At 40.2% G+C, this 24,796-nt stretch overlaps 1 protein-coding gene across 17 annotated transcripts in view; it reads left to right on the forward strand.

The window, feature by feature from the left end:
* The window catches only part of NFIA (nuclear factor I A), a 403,887-nt gene that overhangs the window by 304,047 nt on the left and 75,044 nt on the right, over window positions 1–24,796 (forward strand). For all 17 annotated transcript variants that reach the window (XM_083448118.1, XM_083448123.1, XM_083448114.1 and 14 more), the window contains exons 4-6: window positions 3,219–3,293; window positions 13,652–13,769; window positions 19,850–19,977. In XM_083448118.1, coding sequence (XP_083304244.1) covers window positions 3,219–3,293; window positions 13,652–13,769; window positions 19,850–19,977 — 321 coding nt within the window. The remainder of the gene's footprint in view (window positions 1–3,218; window positions 3,294–13,651; window positions 13,770–19,849; window positions 19,978–24,796) is intronic.

A 24,796-nucleotide genomic window follows, 5' to 3' on the forward strand; every position in this document is an offset into this window, starting at 1 on the left:
CATTGTAATAGCTGTTTAGATTTTGGAGTTCCCATCCTCCAACAGTTGGGTTAAGGTACAGCAAATATTTTTAAATACGTGGTCTGTCTGTCTGTCTGAAATATGAGTTTCTTGAGTTTTCTTCCTCACTGGAACATATGGGCAGGTGGGATCCAAACTGGTAACATCTGAAATAAAAATAATAATTTTGAAACAAGCATTAGTTTAGTTGCAGTATCTGGAGCTTTTTCTAGTTATTGGGATTTGTAATATTTTGGAAAATTGTGGGGAAGTATTGTGAAATAACAGTACTTCCCATTTTTGTCCTGAGACATTGAAAAACGTCTCCAATTCTATACTCAGTAACCTTCCAGCATCATCTGGGTCTGTGTACATAAAGCAACATCATCAGCATAAAGTCCCAGAATGTATCCCCTTCCATTAATAGTTTACAATGTATAATCTGAAAGACACCAGACATGTACTTCATACATCATTATCCAAATTTAATCATTTCAATGCATTTCAAATCTTTTCCAGCTTCACTGTTACATCAAAACATATGGCTAATACTTTAGTTAGTAGGTGTACTGCTTGATAGATCAGAAATCTTTTCAGCAACTTTTTCAGGTGCCCCTGTAACAAGTATCATAGACACCTATTTTGTAAGTATTATTAGAAGTTACTTGCTTGACATTGTTTGTGAAACAGAGGATTATCTAGGTAGGGGATAAAACCAAGAGGAATCAAGTTGCAGTTAGAGTAGGGAAGGCTTTTCTTTCTAATCAGGCATTTGGTTAAGATAATAGGCTTGAAGTTCTAATTGATCACTACTATTTTAAGATTTTAAGATGTCTCTGTATAGTAAGATACTCTACATGGCAAGGATTTTCAATGCTGGCATTACTTTGCAGTACAGAAAAGCAGTATTTACAACTTGTGCAACAAATATTAAAAGTCTCACTTTGTAAGAGTTTATTCATCAAGTCAGTTTCTCTCTGTGTGTGTGCGCGCTTGCTTGCTTGCATTTTAATGCTGTTTTCAGCTGCTGTGGTTTTTATGTATGAACCTGTTTTTAATGATTGGCTTCTTCTTATCTTGTTTTGTATATTTTGTTAGCAGCTTTGAGCGTCTTCATTAAAAAGACAGCACACTATGCCTTTTACTCTAAATAGCTAAACCGTAGAGCAGCGGTCAGCAACCTTTTTAGGCTGTGGGCCGGTCCACCATCCCTCAGACCATGTGGTGGGCTGGACTATATTTTGAAAAAAAGAAATGCCCCACAAATAACCCAGAGATGCATTTAAAGTAAAAGCACACATTCTACTCATGTAAAAACACACTGATTCCCGGACCGTCCGTGGGCCGGATTGAGAAGGCAATTGGACCGCATCCGGCCCACGGGCCTTAGGTTGCCTACCCTTCTGTAGAGAATGTGCAGAATGACCATGGTGAATGTGCATAATTGCTGGTTGTTATGCACATATTTCCATGGCTATTCTATACAATTTCCTATAATGCTTATTGATGAGAATATATGCAAGGCTTACATTCAGTAGTGCTTGTGGATGCAAACATTTCCTATGAGTTTGTGAGCATGCACATGGCTTACACTGGGAAGTAATTTATGTATTTGTGAATGCGGTTCACAATTGTAAAGCCTGCATTGATTTTGTGTTCTGAGCTTGATACTCTGCCATTCAGGTTAGCTGGGTACCTATCTAGGAGAAATGTTAGCTAATAACACCTGGCTTTTACTGTTTGCTCAAATGCTATAGACCTGGGTTATAGAAATGAAAATAATGCTGGCAGATTCAGGATTCTGCTGGTGCCAGTGGGCTGAAGAAATGTGCTTCCAGCCCTACATTATTTATTGGGAAATCAGCTTGAATGTGTTGCTTGAATGGAGAATGTACAAAGGCTGCTTCTAATAATGCTATATCAATACTGAAACACTTTAACAGTAATGGACCTGCAATTTTAATTTTTGATAAATCAAAATAAATCATTCAAGTTCAATTAAACCTTGCAGGCAAAATAAATATAAAATTGTGTGCATATGGGTTTTTTGTGGGGGGAGCTATATTATGCAAGAACTTAAATAAATAAAAAGTATTTTCGGTAATTTGGAAATGAAATCAATGAAACTGAAGCTGAAGGAATTTAGTATGTCTGTGCATAGCAAAGCTTTATATTACATTAAATAATATACGTGTGTGTTTGTGTGTGTGTGTGTTAGACTTGGTAATCTTCATTAGAACAACCTTAAAATGTATGCCACTTATCCTATGGACAAGAACAACTTTACAGTTCTTTTAATAATCCCTTTATCCTCAGATTTCTTTGACCCTGATTTCAAAAGCAATAGGTCAGGCTGCCCTATCAGCCACAGACCTCTAATTGAAGTCCTGATATGTACTGTATGAACTATAGTATCTGGTTCAGCAGAATTCCTTGTTACCCGATTTGCAGTTTGAAGGCTTCTTGTTTTGTAATTGATTATACCCAGAAAATTAAATTAACATTTGGTGATAGACATGTTTTCATAGAAAAAGGGAAATACTGTTATGGGAAGTGTAATAACATTTTGATATAAAATATCCCTTACACAAATGAAACCGGCAAGCAAGCATACCCCTTGTCTCTTAAAGAAATTCAGAGGATTAGAGTTAAGGCTTTCTTATGCAAAGATTTGGTTTCTGTTTTGAAAAGCTCATTTTAAAGAGTTTTTTCCCCTTTTTATGTGAAAAGCATTCATTTTCAAGATTTTTTAACAGCTGCTATTTTAAGATTTCCCTAATGTAACCTCAGAAGAGTACATCTTTAAATCTTGTTTTGTTTGAATGAATGAGTAGATAATCCTGATCAGATGTTTCTTTAGAGAATAATGTTTAAAACGATTAAAGAACTTAGCTGTCCCATCTGATTCCTAGGTACAGTATTTTAATTTCAATTGTTAAGTCTTTAGGGTCATCTGAGGTAACTGTTTATTAAAATGAGCTTCTTTTGTTTCAGATTTCCAGCTGTGATGCTTTAATATATACAATTCTCCCTGTTAATCTGTCATGTTAACTTTCCTAAACTCTAACCATATATCTGCCTACCTAAACAGCAATTAGTGATAAGTGGAAAATTAAATATTCAATTTCATTCACATTAAACAGATAGTGAAGTATTTAAGAATACTGTCATTAAGTGCTTAAAATTAATCACATCTATAATTTTCTTGTGTTTTGTAGGACATTTGGGCTTCCAAGACAGTTTTGTCACATCAGGCGTTTTCAGTGTGACTGAGCTAGTAAGGGTCTCACAAAGTAAGTATAATTTGTAGTTACATTAGAATATCTTACTTTGACATATTTCTTTCTTTGATTCCTCCATCCCTCATGATTACTATGCAAAACGTTTTATGAAACTGATCATTCATTCTCCGGTTCACCATGCCTTACATCAAGTAAATCGTGCTATATTTCTAATTAGGTGGAATGTATCATATTATAGTAATAGGGTCCTGATTTTACAAAAGGACGTTGTTCATTCTGAAACCTGCTGTCCTACAAATTGCTGTAGTGGAAAAGCAAATCATGCATGCAGACTCTAGCCTGATACAATTTGTGATGTTACACTGATTAAGGACATATATGGCCACCAAACAGAAGAAACTAGAAGAAACTGCAACTGATTGGGTTGCTCTGTCCTGGTAGTCCCAATCGATGAGAGGGAGCTGTTGTTGTGTTTCTGCATTGCTGTTGTGTGCCGCTATTGTTTGCTATTTATTTATAAAATAATAATAATAATAATAATAATAATACGCAGGATCCCTAAGCTCAGGCCTGGCCAAACTTGGCCCTCCAGCTGTTTTTGAACTACAGCTCCCATCATCCCTAGCTAACAGTACCAGTGGTCAGGGATGATGGGAATGGTAGTCCCAAAACAGCTGGAGGGCCAAGTTTGGCCATGCCTGCCTAAGCCATTTACATAAAGCACAATAAAGGTGTTATCACACACAAAAACACTTCTACACTGTGACTTGAAGCAGAGAAGAGCTGGGTGACAACTACGAGAAACCCTCAGGGCTAGAAAGTTGGCATAACTTTGCATATAGGTTTCTGTGTAAAATGTGCTCGAGAATTGACAGGCTTAGTGGAAGAAGATATAAATGGCTGGCTCTTATCCATTTGCCCTCGGAATAGAGGGAAAACAAATGCTGATTGTTCAGTACACCTAGGAACAAGTCGGAACTCACCGATGTGTCAGGACCCACAGTTTGAGAACAGTTGCGTCACATTGCAAATATTTTCAGAGCCCATTTCTACATTTTTGAAATTAGAACGTTAATGTTTAACCAAATTTTAAACAGTTGGTCTTTTAATGCACAATAGCATAGGCTTTGCATTTGCCCCACCTGTGTACATGCATGTGCAATATCTGTTTGATGTAACCTAATGATTTATACAACCAGTGGTTTAGCAACCTTTAAATACAGATTCATGCACAAATATGGGGTCATGCCCAGTCTTTTTGAAAATAATGTTTCTTGTGCTGAAATATACGGTCATTCTATGTAGAATGTGAAGTATCTGATGCGGGAATTGTATGGAATTCTGTCTCTATGAAGCTATTGCTTTTGACCTTTAAAGAATGCTAATATTCTTGGTCTGAATGACATTCTGCAGTATGATCATTACCAGTTTGTCAATATTCACTAACAACAGTGAATTAGGAGTACCTGTCACCACCCTGTTCAATTGATCAAAGGTTCCTTGATTGTATTTTACTATGACATAATCCAGACAGTCCAAGGAGAAATGGACTCTATTGTCCCAGGGCTCAAGAAGTTAGTGCTTTGCTGATTTTCATCTCCAATGAAAAGCTAAATTTAAATCATAATCTAACTCCAGTTAATTATTACTGCCACTTTAGGAATGCTTTTGCCAGACTTTTCTCTAATTCTGCTTAATTTTTCATTTGCTCCAACACATATTCAGAGAAATGTCCATATTCATTTCAGTGGAAGGTGCCAATCTATATGCATAGTTTATTACACATATGGATCACTGTCCCACTAAACTAAATGGGGATCTCTGTGTACATAAGAGATCTATATGCCCATCTGGTCACACTTAGATCCTTGTGTTGATGCAATAATTTTAAAGTACTGACAGAGGGATCCTCCCCACTCAAACACACACATCCACGCTCATATCCACACATCAAACAATCTGTTTCACTTGTCACACAAACAGGTGAATTGTATGTAGCGTCTCTGGCAATAGGAAACTAAAATGAAATGTATGTTTTAGATTGGCATAAGGTGGCACCCTAGTGTTTGAAACTTGCAATAATTCAACTACTGTACAGCATGAATCATTATTGCTTAAAAAGCAATAAAGCAGTGAACTCTCATGTACAGCATGACTCCCCACAATCACCTTGGGAGGTCAAACCTCTTCTTTTATCACCTTTTGACCTGAAGATTTTGTAAGGCCAGACAGATTGCTGGTTTGGGGCTGTATCACTAAGGCTGAAAGTGCAGGATGGGAGGGAGCAAAAGGTATTGCAAGAAAGAGGTCCCAGTGAACAGGTGGTACCTTGTGACTACTGCCATTGCAGTTTTGAGCTTGGTAGATCCTTGGGGGGGGGGTTATTGGGTTGTTGTTGTTGTTTTTATTTTGATTATGTAGTTTTATATTCTGATTTTATCGTGTGAACTGTCCTGAGACCAGCAAGTATAGGATGGTATCATCATCATCAACATCATTTATCCCAGTCTGCTATAAAGTGGTCAGGATGGAAGTTGACCCAGTTTATCTCTGGCTTAAGATATTTGATTCTACAAAAAACCCAACAAATCTAGTTTGAGGCACCTAAGCCTGCTGACTAGAATGTAATGTTGATGGGAAATTAACATACACAGGGATTTAACATGGTCATTTCTGTGGAAGTGAGAAACAATGAGAGGGATTCAACATCACACTGTGTCGATCGTTTTGCCAATGCAAGCATTTCAGCTTCTCACATGGAATGATTCCCCCCCCTCCTCCACTCATGCACTGTTCTGGGGGTTTTCTTGACCGCCCCCAAGCCAATTTCAGGGGTGTGGGACATACTGAGGAAGGAGAGATGGGAAAGCTCCATTGTACAGGCGAAAGTCATTGCTCAGGCTTCCATTGACGGAACTCATTAACTGAATCATGCCCTGAATTATTCACACTGCTGAAAGCTGGCAGGAAAGGCACAGTTTATTTTTTTTGGTTTACCAGGACCACACAAACATGTGGGCTTGCAAAAAGGAACTTGGAGCACTTTGCTGTTCCCTGATCTTTTTTATTTGCTTGCTGCACTGAGCAAGTTGGCATGTCATCCAAACTCAGGCTTGTGGTTAAGTTCTGTCCAGACTAACCACAAGCTCAAACCATGGTTTGGTTTTGACTACAGCTTATGGTTAGCGAGGAGAGAGCTTAATCATGGGCCTGGGTTTGGACAACATGCTAAGTGAAATCTTGGATTAGCTCAGTACAGCATGCAAAGATCAGGGAGAAGCAGAGTGACGAGTTCCCCTTTGGATACCTGCAACATCCACATGGTAAGGTTGGGTTACTGTGTCCTGCGAACCAGACCTGTGTGTATAGAGTGATTTAAGCAGACCTTAGGATCATGCAGCCTGTTGCAACAGATCCCTGGATCCAGAGCAGCCACAGTTTTCTCAATAGCTGAAGCCTGAAAATGTAGAATGGCTACCAGCAATTGGTCAATAAATATGAGTGCCAGAGCACTTTTAGGTAGAAATGGCAAACAGGGTATGACCTTAGCCAGGGACCTTTGTGGTTTGGCTCAGAACCTCTTTCTGTGCTTGGAATAAATAAAATCATGATGGAGTGCCTGTGGTTATGCAATTCCCCTTCTTTAACTAGTTAACCACTAGTGGAAAGGGTTCACTTGTTGTATTATATTGAATGATTTGGTGGAAATTATGCAACCTTCTCAACTGTAACTGACTTCATTTCAATTTAAGGAGTGTTCAGTATTGTTCATACAAACGCAGTCTCAGCTAGGAGCTGATTTTGTATGAGAAGTGCTGAATGAAAGATGATTGACCAGCCAGTATTTTGAAGGGTTGTATCTCTTATATTCTGCTGCAAGATAGCTACACTGTTTCTCCTTGCACAAGCCTTTGAGTTTTCCGCTGTGCTAATCAATATTGTAAGAGGAGTAGTTAAAAATCAGCAGCATGAAACTAAACGCTAAAGAAGCTAAGTTCATATTCAACAGCAAAGCACCACTGCCCACAGGCTACAACCCGAGTTGTATGAAAAGGCAGATGCGAAAAAAGAAAAATTATAATACAAAATAGACGGCAGGCTTAGAATCAACTGTTGCAGTGACCTTGCCTTTTGTATGCCATTACACAATTCAATGGCCGCCCACTCAAACCTTGCTCTCAATCAATATCCTATTAAAGCAGCACAAAAAGTCTCCATAAACTTAGTGGTTAGCTATGTTTATAAATGGAATTCAGCATAATTAGCTGGTCAATAACATACTGCACTAGTAATGTTAAAATGAGCACCACACATTTAATATCTGTGATATTCTACAAGGCTTTGTTACAAAAGCTAACATAACAGTCTACAGGAGATAAAGGCCTGGCCACAGATTTCAGCCACATTTCCCACATCTTCTTCCTTTCATGCTTACTAATCAGTTTATGAAAAGGCTAGCTGGTTAAAAGGCACGCTTGTTCCTTAGGTTTACCTCCATTTAACCCTAGAGACACTATCACTTGGCTGCTGTAGTTATCAAAACATCTATATATCTATTTGTGAAGTCAAATCCTTCTTTGGATAATCTTCACAGTTTTCAAGAGATTAAGTAAATGCCTAATTAGAGCACAGATCATGTCGATTTCCAGAAAAGGGTGCTTTTGCCAACTTGCCACAGTGAAACAGGTAAATACAACAACAGCAAAACTGATATAAACACGGTCAACTTCCTTTAAAACCTCCTGAGCTGCTAACCGTAAGAGATCTGACTTCATCTGATTTAAATTAGCCCTCCGATGCCATTGTCTCAGGTGTTGAAGTGTTATGGAAATGCTTATGAACATTCTAATTGGTTAAAAAATAAAATGAAAGCATCATCCCAGTAGGACTAGGGACATAGGGGTCTAGCTGTTGGTGCTGAGTAGGATGCAGCAGAGAAGGAATAGTCAGAATTAGTGACATTTTTGTAATTATTATACAAATTTATAAGCCACACTTCTATAAAAAATAACAAGGTGGAATACTGTGTATAAAAATAAAAGCTACATGGTTCCCCATGAACCATTGCATCACATAAGACAAACACTCAAACTGTTTTTTTGCTATTTCTTTATTTGCATATATCAATGATTTTTATTAATAAAATGGCAAAGATTTAATAGTACTGATAGTAGCATATTTTTTGGAACCTTTGGACTGGGGTGACACAGGCAGATTCATCTGGCAATCCCAGTGATTGAAATGTATCCCATGTGTAGGGAAGGTTTGTGACCAGACCACCCAGTCAGCTGAAACTGGATCCCAAGGCAGCATTAGTTCAGTTAGACAAACTTTACACACATCAATCAAAGGAGAGCTTGAAGGAGAGACTAAGTCTTCAGTAAAGCTACCTTACTGTGTGCTCATTTTGTCCAGATATCCATTTCAAATGGGATCTTTGTACAGGTGAGCTATTCATTGGGTTGGAATCGAGGCAAAACATTTAGACATATCTCCCTCGATTTCAGTATCCTTTCTTAGTCTTGACAATGGTTGTTTCTGGAGTCTTTGTGCTGGAGAACACATGGAATTTTAGTATGGTCCTATGGTATAACATCTTCTGTGTAGCTTCCTTACCCTAAATGCCACTTAGTAAAGAAACTAGATTTTAAAAACAGAATTCTTCCTTTGTAAAAGGAGCATAATTAAAACAGGTTCTCCAGGGTTCACATCATAAAACGAAGGAGAGGATTTTTTGACCCAAGCTTTTGAGACAGATACTAATGCATGTCACAAAACATACAGCCATTGCTAGAATCTTTTGTGGCACTTCTTTCATTCTTTCAAATGTCCTCAAAACTACAAAGCCTACAAGCCTGCTCTTTCAAAAACATATTCCAAAGAATGGAAATTGGGATTTCTAGTTTTGAAATATTGCTGCCAGTTTATATGCTGGCTACAATTAATAAATAAATGGTGGGATCAGTGAAGATTATCATTTCTGACTTAATGGTCCAGTTCTTCATATGCCTATTTGTACCTTCCACCTCTAGCATGTGGAAACCTCTGCACTCTGGAAGAGGGATTAGCTCAGTTGAGCCAGAGATTTCAGTTGCACCTTGGGGGCAACCAGAATGAAGCATTTCTGCAAAAGAAACTGCTGAGTCCTTCTAGCTATAATGGGTCTATAGACATATTTGGCAGATGGACTTACGATGGCAGAAGGCCAGCGTCCTTGCCTCCTCTTCTACCATGATATTTTGTCTGCCCTTGTAAGCTTTAACACAAAAAGGTAAAGCAGACAACTGTGTATTTCAGCCTCAGAGTTAAAGCACACATCTTTGCAGTTCCAGCCTCCTCTCTTCCCAGGGAATGGAGAAAAGTTAACCAAGTTCTAAACATATCCTGGATACAGGCTTGCCTTGTCCCTTACATGATTAGTTGAAAAATGGTGCTTACAAAGACAAGTAACTTGAAAATGGCTACACAAAGCCCTTTGTTGCCAGTTAAACACACAAATACAGAGGAGAGAAGCGATTTCATTCCATCAATAAACAATTCTCCTAGTGCTACTAACGTTTATGACGTTGGGTTGCTCCTACCATGATCCTGCTTCACTTATTAAAAATTCTGTAGAACCTTTTAAATGTGCACATTCTGGACCATTTTATTGCATAATAGGAAAAGCTTTCATTCTTAGTTCTCTGTATGGCGAGCACCCACATTTTAACTATAAAGAGAACCTTCTGATTAATGTATTTATTTTGCTTTGAGAAGTCTTACCTTCTCCACATATGCTACAGTATGAAGCAGGTTATGTGTCTTTTACCACAAAAATTAAGTGAGGTGCTTTGGAACCTACAAATGAAGAATTTTCTATCCCAATTTCCCAGAGTTTCTTAAGAGAAGCTGTGACTCTTTGAGCCCATGGTTGGAGCCTGATGGGGTCAAGACTAGAGTCTTGCAGAGGGGAAAAGGACAGAACCCATAGAAAAGGTTCTGTTCATCTGGGGCAGTAGTTGAAAACCTGTGTCCTCTCCAAGTGTTTGTTGGGCTACAACTCCCATAAACCCTAACCATTGCATATGCTGTATGGGTGTTGTTGTTGTTGTCTTTTACCACTTTGGTGTTTGCACCCTGGACTCCTTTGTGGGGAAGGTTGGGATAGAATTAATACTATTATTGTTATTTCTGAAAAAAACCCCAAAACTGAAAAACCAGACAAGCCAGTTGACAAAATAGTCAATCCCATCTATCTCTTCAAAAAGAGTCTAGTACTATGTAATAAAAGTTGCACTTAAGTGCTTAAATTCCAATTAAGTTACGGTGCAGCGTTAGGTGTGTTGGACTAGGACCTGAGAGATCAAATTTCCAATTCCCACTCCCACATGAAACTCACTGGATGACCTTGGGTTAGTCACTCACCCTCAGCCTAGACTAGCTCACAGGATTGTTGTGAGGAGAAAATGGGGTGGAGAACTATGTACACCGCCTTGACCTCCTTGGAGGAAGGGTGGGATCATAGCTGTCAACTTTTCCCTTTTCTTGTGAGGAATCCTATTCGGAATAAGGGAATTACCCTTTAAAAAAGGAAAACGTTGACAGCTATGGGTGGGATACAAATATACCGTATTTTTCGCCCTATAGGACGCACCGTCCCACAAGGCGCACCTAGTTTTTTGGGGGCGGGGAATAAAGGGGGGGGAATTATTCCCCCCCCCCCGCCAGGCGCAGTGCTGGGGCGGGGGAAGCCCGAGCTTCCGCCGACCCCAGCCCCCAGAACAGGCAACTCTCCGCAAGCCGCGGGAGCCCGGCGCTGGGCTCCCGCGCCTTGCAGAGAGCCGCGCAAAGTCTGGGCGTGCTGAGCTCAGCGCGCCCAGCCTTCGGCATGCAGGCAACTCTCCGCAAGCCGCGGGAGCCCGGCACAGGGCTCCCACGGCTTGCGGAGATCTGCGCGAAGCCTGGAGAGCGAGAGGGGTCAGTGCGCACCGACCCCTCTCGCTCTCCAGGCTTCAGCGAATGCCTGCATTCACCCCATAGGACGCACACACATTTCCCCTTCATTTTTGGAGGGGGGAAAGTGCGTCCTACGGGGCGAAAAATACGGCAATTGTCATAAATGTAGTAAAGTAACAAATACAAATATTACCTATGGCATGAGTTGCTATTTCCTTACTCTTTCTCATGTTGTATTTGGCCTAAGTTCATGCAGTCCTATTTCTCTGCCTTCTTCCCTTGATATCTATATATCTCCAAAAGTATTTTCTTCATGAGGAACAATTGGATTTAAGAGAGCTAAGCCTACTAAAATGAGAACACAGTGAAACAGATGCCGATTGGAGTAAATTAATAAAGTAATACCATAGGAATATAGTAGGACTTTCCTCTGAGTACACATGCATAGACTTGGGCTGTGTATCATCCCCCCCCCCTCCTGTCTTCAATAATCCTGTTTAATAAATATTATAGTGGCTTGGGAGCAAGATTTCTATGTACCTGCTTTGAAAAGACATTATTAACCTTTCAGTTTGGACTTCCATAGGTCTTGTGTGAATGAAAATTTATCAAGCAAAGGCTTTTAAAAGCACAAATAAGTTTGGCCAAGACTGCTAAAACTGTAGAGTGGATGCTGCAGAGTGTACCTTTATGATTGATTTCCATTCAAGTCAGACTGACTGCAGTGTGGTCATTTTTCTAACCCATAACTGCTCACACTGCAGCAGTTTGCTATCCGCAGGGTGTCTGAATTATAGCAGTCCATGTCCGTGTTACCTTTTACACAAATTACTTACACTGGTTTCTTTTTCCATGCAAATTCATCAGTTTTACAGCCTCTTGTCTCTGCTGTCAGGAAACTCTAGCAGACAGCACAAATTGATAAAATGAGTTAATTTTACAATGGTTGGTTTTTTTTAAAGTTTCATTCACCCGTTGCACAGGAAGCATATTGTAGTTAAAGGAAGACAGCAAATGAGTTTAGAGTGTTCTTGTAAATTATTTCCCAAGTTAATTTCTTCCAAAGATCATTAAAGGCTGGCTCCCATTTTAATATCATTGCACTCCTTCCATCCTGTGCTTTTAAAAATGCATTGCTATCAATGCATCTCAGTTCAGTGGCTGTCCTTAAACCACGGCTGAGAGTACGCCATAGTTTACATGAGAACTATATAAGTAAGCTGTGTGAGGATTTTGTTCTTTGTATTGCCCATTATTCTTGTACTTCAGCTGCAGTCTGTAAAACACTAAGTACATAGTTGCTCCTCAGCTGAAGATTGCAGTTTAGCATATTGCATACTCTACACATGTGGAAAGCTCTCAGTTGATAAATGCTGGAAAGCACCTCTGCTCAAGACCCCAGAAAGCCTCTGCCAGTAAACACTGTCAACTGGGCTGGATGGACTTGCTATAAGGCAATGTGATGTTTATAGCACCACTTTAATCCTAGCACTGCAAACAGACATTTGTGCATATGCAGCTAAAGTGGCATTGCACAGAGGCGGTGGTTGGCAACCTGATGTCCTCCAACTATACTGTTATGTAACTCCCATCAGCCCAGCCCATGTGGCCATTCAGCAGGGATGATGGGAATTGAGGTTCAGAACATCAACAGGACACCAGGTTTCCTGCCCCGGTCACAGTTGTACAGGAGGCAACCCGTCAGGGCCGTCTTTACCCAGGGGTGCAAGGAATGTGGGGCACCCAGGCACCAGATTCTGGGGGGCACAAATGTACTCCTGGGGGGCACCAAGTGTATACCTACTGTATACCGGTCCCTCTTGATCGGCGGTAGTGAAAAGCTGTTTCTTTACAACAGGTGAGAGAAGGCTTTGGATCCCCCACAACAACCAAGTAACAGCTGCATATTTATTGCGTAATAAAAAAATCTCTAGAAAGGCCTTTAGCAACTTCTTATGTGGATGATACCAGATCCATATTATTGATGGCAAGAGATTCATGACCTTCTGTTTTTAACACTGCAGAGAAAGGACTTCGTAATACCTTTGTGAAAAACTAGTTCATTACACACATTTGTAAAAGTCAAGAGAAAAATGTAACAAAGGAAGACCTTATCATGTGCACAGGACAGCAAACATTGAGAAATGCTTGGGAGAACATTGCTAAGGTGCTCAGTAATGCCAGACATGAGGAAACAGATATAAGAAGAAGAAGCATTCCTATAGTTTCTGAAGCCATTGAAATACCGGTACATGATGGTACAAAATCAGACTTTGCCATCAGTAAAAGACCTTCAAAGAAGACCTTAATCATAAAGTTGCATAATGAACTTTTAATCTTGCTGATTACAGTGCCAATTAACTCATACCTTACTACCTACATGCTGGTAGGTCATTAAGGTGAAAGTGAATGTTTGAAATGTAATTATTCCTTTTCCACATCACTTACTTACTTCCTTTCCTTTGTTTTCCCAGCACCGATAGCTGCCGGAACAGGGCCTAATTTCTCACTCTCAGATTTGGAAAGTTCCTCATACTATAGCATGAGCCCAGGAGCAATGAGGAGATCCCTACCAAGCACTTCCTCTACCAGGTAATTTGATCTGTGCATGATATTGGGTTATGGTTCAATCCCCCTGACTACATGGACATTTCAAAATGAGTAATGCTGTCATTTAGTGCTTATGTTGCCTGACATATTCTGCCTGAGATACTGATCCTTTGTAAAAATAAAGTGGCACCCTTATACACTCTGGCGCGCTTTGCAGAGTTATACAATAGATTTTTCTTCTGCTTAATGTTGATGTAAATAAGGAGCCATTTCTTATCACGCCTGTCAAATGACTGATCCACTTTAGCTGAAAGAAAAAAATCAATCTGGATCATTAATATCATTCCAAATGGCAACAGGCTTTGGGCGTACTTGTAAATCCAATCTCATGGATGCTTAAGAAAAGGACCACAGTATGAAATAAAAAATATCCTTCCTGCAAATTAGCATCTAAGCCTCAAAAATAAGACATATAGGAACCCAGACTAAAAAAATCACCTGCTTGGTTAAGTCACTAAATTCCTAAAGCTGTATCTGTAAGTTGATTTCTAAAGGGCAATTCCTCAAACTTGCATTGGTCTCTCTCCTAATGCCCTTACTGATTTATCTGGATCCTGCTGTTCAATCTCCTTTCTTGCAACGTAATGCAACCTGTTGTATAAGAAGTAATATATCTTTACAGTTTATTTATTTATTATTTATACCATGCCTTTATCCCTGACAGGGACTTAAGTGGCTTACAGATTTTTTTAAAAGCTAACAATGTAGAAAAAAATAATTAAACATTGATAGAATTATAACTCTATCTATCTATCTATCTATCTATCTATCTACACACTCACATACTAAACATCAATTAAAACCATACAAGTGGTTACAATAAAAACAGTTCAGCACCAGCCCTTTCATTAAAAGCAGAATCACAGACTTGTAGAGTTGGAAGATACCACTAGGGTCATCTAGTCCGACCCCCTGCAATACAGGAATCTTTCACCCAATATGGCTCTCGAACCCACAGTCCTGAAATTAAGAGTCTCATGCTCTACTAACTGAGCTATCCCTCAGGTCCAGTCAGTTTCCCCAAACCCTGTTAGAACAAATATCCTTTTTAAATTATGGTGCCCAGAACTGGGGACAGTATTCCAGGCGTGGTCTGAGCAAGGCAACATAAAGCGGGACACTATACTTTTGTTGATGCAGTCTAGAATAGCATTTGCTTTTTGTTGTCGTTGTTGCGTCACACTGACTCATGTTAAGCTTGTGGTCTATCATGACATCTATATACCTTTTTCACATGTACTACTGGTAAGTCCCCCATTTTGTATTGGTGCAACTAGTTCTTCCTGTGTAAGTGTAGAACCTCAAATTTATCCTGTTGAAATTCATTTTGTTAGTCTTGGCCCAGTTCTCCAATCTGTTAAAGTATTATTGAATCCCAAATCTTCAGCAGCATTGGCTTCCTATCCCAATCTGGTGTCATCTGCATGTTGGATCCTAATAATCAGAGTATCTTTTTCTAAGCACTCACAGACTGATCATTAATTATATTTTCTAGTACCAGTTTACTTCAGAAGGGTCCACTTGCTGCAATAACCAAACATTATGCTGTGATATTACTTATAACAGTTCTCCAGGGCTCAGATAGTGGAGTGACATTCCACATGATAATGTTACATGGTTTGTCAATGAAAGTCATGACTACTCTGTTGGGCTCATTTTTGTACATTAAAAAGAATGATAAAAGTCCAACAGATCCCTTGAATAGGTTTGTAACCAAACGGCTATCTGCTATGCATTTGCATGGCCTTCTCAGTTCCATTAGACGTGTTCTCACCCAACCAGCCACTTGAGCAGTTGTTCACAAACTGAGTATTCCTGGATTAGACCCAATTTAATTTAGATGTGCTAATAGCAGTGTGATTGCTGCTTGAAACACAACAGTGCAGAGGCAGTTCCATGGGGTTAGTTGTTTGTTGGAGGCAACTTCCCATACAACTTTGGTAATTTCAACAATGCCAGTACAAATTCTGCACCTTGCATGATCTGGGCCTTAGTCAAGTGATTGCCAGCTCTCCATTAGACCTTGGCCAGCTCTTTCCTTCAGAACCTTGGCAAACGTGTCTCTCTCTTTACCATGGTTCTTGGCACTTTCCTTTGAAGATATTACTTCACTGTTAGGTAATGTGTGCAAGCCGATTAAATACATTAAATAAATATATTAAATACACATGTGCTTATTCACATAGGTTATATGGTGCTTATATAGTTATTCACATAGGTTACTCTGGCTTACTGCATCTTACCACTATGTGTTACACTCAGCAGAGATAAGCATGTGGATTGTTTACACATGACAGAGTACCCAATTGCTCCTACACGGAATTGATATGTAAAATAATGTAGTGTGAAGTAGCCTTGGTTCTGCTCAGCTGCAGTCAGATTTTTAAAAATATATTGACACCTGTAGCTAATATGAAGAGTTTGTGCTTACTTTCTACAAATACACCTCTGTATGGTTAATAACTTGTGATGACTAAGAGAATATACTATCTACTTAGTCAAAATTCTGAAAGTTGGCAAATAAACTAATCATTATATAGCAGTAATCAGCATATTTATTTGCAAATTTGGCATTTTTGTGAATGCACTGGGCAATTATCATTCATTTATCAGGCTATACTTGTTTCCAGTACAGGACTGGTGGAATAGACAAGTTATTAATGGTACTTAAAAGTAAAACTCAGTTGTCACTCTTGTATGCTTCTACAAATACCTTACACAGATAAGAAGCTAATTATAAACAAGACCAGTAGTTAATAAGTTAATAACTGCACAATATATTTGGGTTTTTCTCTCACATAGGTTACTTCTCCTTAAATGTCTTACCACTTACAGCTTTGCTATTTACAGCTAAACATTTTTATATGAAAGTATGTTCTGATTGATTTTGCTAATATTTACTTGTAAGTACATAATCTTAAGACTATAGTGCTGGGGAGATTATCAAGGCAATGACTGTATTGTAGGCAAAAATGTATTGTGTCGACATCTAAAATGCCTTGATCAGGCTCCGACATACTTTTTTTTTCCCCATTCCTGGACTATGGGCAGAATATTAAGAATCTTGATTTTAATATTTTGAAAAATATGTGTCTGGCCCTCATGAACTTAGTTTATTGCATTTGGAAGTAATGATAAATTGTTAGTTCCAAAGCAGTGGGGAACCTTGTTGGCTCCATGGGCCAGATCCTTATCATGAGTCAAATTTAGCAAGTGGGTAGGGCCCCCTACGTGTCAGTCACCTGGCATCACAATGACATCAGATGATTCAGTGCTATGAAGTCTCAAGGAAGCAGTTTCCAACCTGCTTAGGGCTGGGTTTGGGAGCTCTCCTGTGTACCCAAATTGAGCAGGATTGACCCCTCCCCCACTCTCCTGCACCTCAGCTGTTCATAACAGTGTGAACAAACCCTTTGCAAGGCTAATTCTTCCCTCCTTCTCTGGCATGGTGACCAGGAACAGATTGGTAGCAACCACACATTTTCAGGTTTGGATAATCTAAAATTAATAGAAAAGTGTCTTATTGCCCCCGCTCATCCATAGTGGATGGAGGCAGGGCATGTGTGAGCGTGAGGCATGCATTAATTCATTCCCATCACAATAACCCATGGTTTATGATCCCATCCAGACACAGCCACTGTGGCTACTTTTCTTCATACATGGATAGACTTCCATGGGTATCAGTAAACAAAGGGTCTAAAATAGGAGGCACAATGAAGAAGCAAACTTTATTTTCAGATACAAGTTCTAGTATCTTCTGATACCACAGAGATCTTGCTTCAAACGTCAAATAAGAAAATCCTTACTGTGGCAAAATCCAAGAAGACTCAGTGTGAATTATCTCTATAAAGACTTCCGCCTGAGAGGAATTATGGCAGTTTATTACCACCACCATCCAAATGCAATAGATCTCTGATACAGAAAACAGCCTTCTCTGGCTCACTGAATAGGACGTTTAGTCAGGTAGCTTACCCTTGGGAGTTTCTGCTTCCTTTGTACATAGAAATGTGCAATAGACTCTATAAAGCTGACAATAGATGTAATATCTGCTGACCCTGTCTTGGAAAGTGAATTCAATAGGACATTTTTCCTCCCAGCCGCAGTCTGTTCCTCATACTATAGCTCAAGAAGCCGAGGGCTCCTGGCTCTGCAATTCCCCACATTACTCTGCCAGAGTCCGAGTCGACTGACCTTCAGAGCTCAGCATAAGGGTTATCTTTCCTTTCAGGCTTTGCTTGAATGTTACATGAGGGAGGAATGTATGTGGCAAGTGATGAGTAACAGTCTTTCTGCGTTTCACCTCTGCATCGCTCAAGTTAAAAATCTTTTTGGCTTATGAAGTGAATTCGGAATTGCTAAGAGAGAGAGAGAGAGAGAGAGAGAGAGAGAGAGAGAGAATAATCTCCAAGCAATGATTTCCTTGCCTAGCCACACTATTTAGCAAAATCCTCAAAGCACTTTTCTGGCTCCCCAAAGAAGCTGCCTTTATGTCAAATTTGTTCTCTCAATCTTTTCCTCATTTCCCACAGAATTTGCTTTGCTTATCCAGTTCTATTCTGTGATGGTTTGTTAATGTGAAAGAGAGGGAGAACTATAAAACCTTACTCATAATGATCACGTAATGACTTTGTTCCACGTAAAAGACCAGTCCATGTTAAAATGGAATGGGAAATCTTACTTGTAGCAGCATCTTACTTGTAGCTGCTGCTGCTGCTGCTGCTGCTGCTGCTGCTGCTGCTGTAATTGTAGTAGTTCCTGCTGTTATAGTTGTTGTAGTTATAGTTGTTGCATAGACTAACAGTAACCTCATAAGTGGATCCTTACGTCCTGAAATTCACACCAGCAACAGACAAGAGGGAAGTGCCAGCAGACTCAAGGCATTTTTGGGCCGGGGCTACATACCGGTAGTTCAATGAGGACTGAGCTTGCTACGGGCAGCTTAACTGACTTTGGGGCAGACAGGAATGGAAACGAGGCTAGAGGAGTGGGAAAGAAATGAAATGGGGTGAAGGGGAAATAGCTGGCTGGCTGGAACCCTAAAGGAGAACACTCCAACCTGCAACACTTTGTGCATGGTGTTTTTACAGAGTTGCTATGAAATTAAACTTCTTCATGGAATAAATGTCAGAACAATTCTCCTCCTCCCATACCACTGAAGCTTTGTAAAAATGAAAATGGGGCCACCGTGCAAACAAGTTATTGCTAAAGCTGAATTCTTAAGAAGGATGGAAATGGTTGGACTATGCAACCTGCTCTAAAATACTTTACCTTTGCAGCTGGAAGTCAGATCAGCAGAGTTCAGGCAACCCACCTCCTGCACCCTGTGGCCACATCCTCCTCCATACTCTCATGAGGAGTTCTATGTACATATCAACATACATACATACATACATACATACAGTTCCTCTATGCAAGAGGAGATTTTGAGGCAATCAGGATCCCCACCTTACATGGATGAGCTCCACAGGCATGTACATGCATGGTGTCCCGTTTCACACACTGAGCATCTGTACTGTTGGCCTTTACAGATTGAATACTATGTCTGAACACCCTGTTCACTTAGGCTCTGGTGTGACAAACTATAGGGAGACACTCTTGCACATATATGCCCACATGCTTAAGCTCTCATCCTCTTACATTTCTTTGTCTGCCCTCTCCAAAATAAATATGACGGATTATGGACTAGATTGTAGAGGAAGTGGGATTGTTGGCCCGGAGTTTCCGCATGCCACCAAAAGGCAAATGGAACTGAAAACACCAGCAAGTCTTCAGCCAGTATACCTTACCTTCTCTCCCAGGCCTCTACAGGCCTCTGAACACATCCTGCTATTAGAAAGCAGGAATTGACTTTTGTTCCAAAACACAGGACTGGAAGGGTGGAGCAAAGCACTCAAGGGAGACAGAAGATTAACAGGGCAGAAGAAGCAGAGTAGTTGCCGTCACCTCTGCTTCAGAGCAAGGAAGTTCTCCAGAGCTGCAACTCTAAAATGCAGCCTGACATTTTGTCTCACTTTAGTTCTTGCATTAATGTCTCTCTCTGTGTGTGTTTCCTTCAATTCCAGCTCTACAAAGCGCCTCAAATCTGTAGAGGATGAAATGGACAGTCCTGGTGAAGAGCCATTTTATACAAGCCAAGGGCGGTCTCCAGGAAGTGGTAGCCAGTCAAGTGGATGGCATGAAGTGGAGCCAGGTAAATAGAGTCACTCAGGTGGCTTTTTAGGATTGCAAAGCTATCTTCCATGTATGTATTTATTTAAAAATTATTAGACTGCATTTCAGATTTAATGTATGAGGTAGTGTGTGTGAGATTATAGAAGTTGAGTGCTTCTGCAGCTGTAAATATTTTGATAATATTCATTCCAGTATTTTAGGCAAGCATTTGTAGTGTTGCATTATGGTTTCCGTGACTCTCAAGGCTTCTTTATTCCAAAATATTACTGAGAATTAGGTTGGCTTGCCCCCAAAGAGTGGCATCCTGCAATTTATATTATGTTGTAAAATGACAGGTGGGAGACCCTTTCAAACTATTGTTAACGTGAATTGATTTTATTCTGTAATGGCTTTTTAATGGCATTGCAGGAGAGGTTGTTTTGTCGATTTAAATGTTGGATAGTTTGAATGAAGTCTTTCTACATACCATTGATACTGTTGTTCCACTTCTGGATTTGTTAGTTACTTTTCAAGTCACCCTTTTGGCTTAACTTTTCTTGTGTCTCCTGCTATATAAATATCTTACCACTTGTCACAAAATCTTTTGCCTCTTAAAGGAAATTATATTATTACTTTTTAAAGTATAATTGCAGCTTATGGACAAAAGGCCCCTTGATTTTTGTTCTAAGTGATTCTTTTGTTATTGTTATTTCTAATTTGCACACAATTCTGAACTAAAGGTGTTGATTTTGAATTTGTGAGCAAGCAAGCGAAAAGACAGTTATTCTAATAAATACTTGTCAAAGCAGTCCATTGTATTAAACCAGGGCTTGCTAATATGGTATCCATGGGTGCATGTGGATCCACAGAGGCCTTCCTTTGTGCCCGCAGAGTCCCCTCCCCAACTGAAATTAGACTCGGGAGAAGTATTCTGTTGTAGCCAATAGGCTAGGTAGCATTGTGTTCTTGATTGTGGTGTGTGTATGTGGTGTCCACAACAGTTTCTGCTGTTTGTAAATGTGCCAATGGACTCACAAATATTGGTGATCCCATTATCACTTCTGGTGCTACTCCATTCTCATGAAGCAGTTGCAATCTCTTAGGCCAACAATACGGAGAGAACTAAAGAACTTAGATCTTGCCATGTATTGTGGCAAGGTCTAAGTTCTTAAATTGCTGTTACCCTCTCTGAAAACATGAGGTGAAGGGTGGGTAATTCAAAGTATTACTAGTAGTAGTAGTAATAAAAATAATAATAATGTGTTAACAGTAAAAGATGGAGGGAATGTAAGGATGAGTGGTTGGGCTTAAGGAAGAGCACTGTTGTTTAGAAGAATAGGAAGGAATACTATACAGTGGTACCTTGGATTAAGAACTTAATTCATTCCTGAGGTCCATTCTTAACCTGAAACTGTTCATAACCTGAAGCAACACTTTAGCTAATGGGGCCTCCCGCTGCCGCCGCGCTGCCGGAGCTCAATTTCTGTTCTCATCCTGAAGCAAAGTTCTTAACCCGAGGTACTATTTCTGGGTTAGCGGAGTCTGTAACCTGAAGCGTCTGTAACCTGAAGCGTATGTAACCTGAGGTACCACTGTAGTGCCTTTGTTTCATAATGCAGGGGGAAAAGAAAAGAATAAGGTGAAATGGGGTACCGGAAGAAAGTGACCTGACAAGTTTCTAGTCATGAAAGTGGGGTTGCTGAAAAAGGGATAAAAGAAGGGAAGAGCTAATGATACAAAAGAGTATCAGAAGTTTTAGCATGTAGAGATGGTAGGATGCATTCTAGAAGAGTGATGAAATCTAAACTAACTGCTCAGTTTGGCTAAAAATGATTTAGCAGAAGTCACCCAGCCCCCATCCTCACTTTGGCAAAAGCAACGTAAGACATTTACAGCTGTTTTCTTGGGCAGGCAGAGTTCACAGGTATGAAAAAGTTTCCACTTACGTTAACAAAACCATATAAAATATTGGATAAGCTAAAGTGCTTTCCCAGTTTCTCTTAGAAAGGAAGTTAAAAATCCCATTCATTCTCAGGCAGCCTGCTTTTCACCAAGTCATATATGTCTTAAGATTATTTCAGTTTCATATTCTAGGCTGGAATGGGGAACTTCTGGATACTGTTGAACTCCCCAGCCAACATGACCAATGGTTTGGGATGATGGAAACTGCATTCTAGGAGAAACTCCCATAGGTGTTGCTTATGGGTGGTGGAGGTAGCCCGGACCTTAGGGGCTGTACAGCCACACCGGCAGACCCAACCTCGCATTTCCACTGGTTTGCCCACATAGCCCTGATTTCCACCACCTAGCCTCATTGGTTTCCTTTCCTATAAATGGCAGACATGCTACTGCCAGGAAGCTAGTGTTCTGGCTCTGATCCAATGGCCAACATACTTATATTCAAGGCTACCTCCAAACCACAGAGCTGTAACCTGTAGCAAATACGGTACATGCATAATATTGGAGAAATTATGTAGATGGCACCATGCTGAGAAGATCAACATGACTACCAGCAGTTCCTGTTCATGTATCTACACATTCAGCCCCTATCTCCATGTCACATGCAGTAACACTGTTAGAATCAAAGTTTCACACTCCAATCACTGCATTTTTCTCTGCTGAAGCATTATGCATCTGTAAACTTCCAGGCAAAATGCCCATAAGGAAGGGTTCTGCCCTATGGTTACCGCTACATCTGATGCAATTTTTGCAAACAAGTGTGTGTTGCCTTATTTGTAGTTTGGGCATGATAGACCAAGCAAAACACAGCATTAAATCCTTGCTCCTAATACTGTACTCATGGAGACTCACATCCATTTACCTGCACTCCAGTGTGCTTGGGGAGCTCTCAGGCCTAAAAAGGCTGGAGTCTGCCAGAAAAGATGAATTTCCTTTCACCACAGGAAGACACAGGGAAGTAAAACAAAGCAGACACGTAGTAAATTATTCCTGCTTTTCAAATACCACTTGCGGTATCCTCCTTACCATTACTTTATCTCAGCACTTTCATCACATAACTCTTGCTAACGGAGAACGAAGGAAAGAGGAGATAATGAGGATACTTGGTAAGGAAATCAAGCGGCGTCAGGCTTGAGTTTGTACTATGGTGCAATTCCGCATAGGCTCCATTTTTAAACTAGTATAAACTGTTATACAGCCATAAATACACCTAAAAGCTCTTGGCTTCGGGATTTTGTTTTATTTTAATCTGCCATGATCAAATGCACTCCGTGAAGCTGAATGATATAAAACATTCTGCTTTCCCCTTTCCTTTCCTTTCTCTCTCTCTTTCTCTTTCCAACTGCATTCTGTAATCCAACACAGATGTGATGTCCTTTTTAACTTATGTGGCCCTTTTGAAGGCTTCTCCTTTAGATATCTTTAAATTGATATATAGGTCAAACGGGCTGCTAGATATTTAACCTTAGAATTAATAATCTTCTCTCACTATTTCTCACCGCAGATTAATATTTTTGTGAGGCTTTAAGCCCACAAAATAGTGAGCTGACAGTGCTGATTAAAATTATGTTTTTTAAAATATATATATATATATATATTTAAAACCCTTTGTTATTTGATAGCAGCACAAGGGTATAACTGGTTGAGTTACCTGGCCTCCCACTCTCTTAACATTTCCCCCCAGTTTATTTTTGAATTTCAAGCTTTGAACCTGATGGGAAGAAAGTTGTTTTAAATTCTGTTAGGCTCTGGTCCCCAGATGAGCAGCAGTGGATATAAAAGAGACTGTGATACAAGGCTCATGAAACTGGGATGGAATTCCAAAGATGAAATAAGAATTCATGATAGATACCCATTGCGTGTCGAGGTCCCCAAGCCACCCCCCAAAATAAAGCACAATTCACACAGAATTTTTGTTTAAAGTTTTTGGCATAATTTTGGCCACAGCTTTATTAAAATACATAAATGTGAGTGGTTGCTTAGGCACTGGTTACGACTATCTGACCTCGCCCAGGGACAGAACTGACTTCCGCAACCCTGCGAAAGCCAGTAAGGGAAAACATTTTGGGGAGAAAATGGAGCTGGGCACCAGACCCTCACCTCTCCCCGCATGCTCCCAGGGGCTTGCGCTGTCCAAGCCCCACACCAGGGATTCGGACGAAAGCATGGCGAGCCCCTGGATTCCTTTAACGGAATTCCCTTGCAGCAGCAGCATTGGAGGGGCAGGCACAGCCAACCCTTACCCCTCCACCAACCAATTTTTTAACCAATGCCAAACGCAACCTTACAAGTTGTGACAATTTGCTATGCAGTAGGGAAAAACCAAATGGTAACAGCCAATCAGCCAAATGGACAAAATTCTTACCAGGCCCCTGCCCCAAAAGCAGATGACCCCATGACAGGCATAGTAAGGTCAAATACAAAAGCCCTAAATTAGGGAGGGTGGGCGGGTGATCCGGTGCACACAACGAAAGAGAACCCTCAATGCTGTGTGCTCAGTATATAAAACCCTTGGTCCATCCCACAAATTGGCAACATCAAAATTTCCCCAACAACCCAACATAGCCCAATCACAAGCTTGGCCATCTAAATGGTCCCACCCAGCTAGACCCCACTGCAAAACGTGCTCTCCATGAAAGAGAACACGCTTTATCAAATGTGTTGTTCTGGATTGTTTGTCCTTTCTTTTCCTCAAACTGTCTTACACATTTCTCACACCACTGTAATAATCACATATTCTGCACTTGGTGGCAGGGAAGGAGGAGAAGAGAAGCTGAACAGGGAAAACATGGGAGGAGCATGTAAAAAGTGAGTGGAAAGCCTAGCTATTCCACTGTAAATGTCCAGTGTGGAGGCAACGTGGATACTTTGCTACTAAACATTTAATGCATTTTCAAGAG

The sequence above is a fragment of the Podarcis tiliguerta genome (assembly GCF_965153285.1).
Source record: "Podarcis tiliguerta genome assembly, chromosome: 6".
Classification (NCBI taxonomy): domain Eukaryota; kingdom Metazoa; phylum Chordata; class Lepidosauria; order Squamata; family Lacertidae; genus Podarcis; species Podarcis tiliguerta.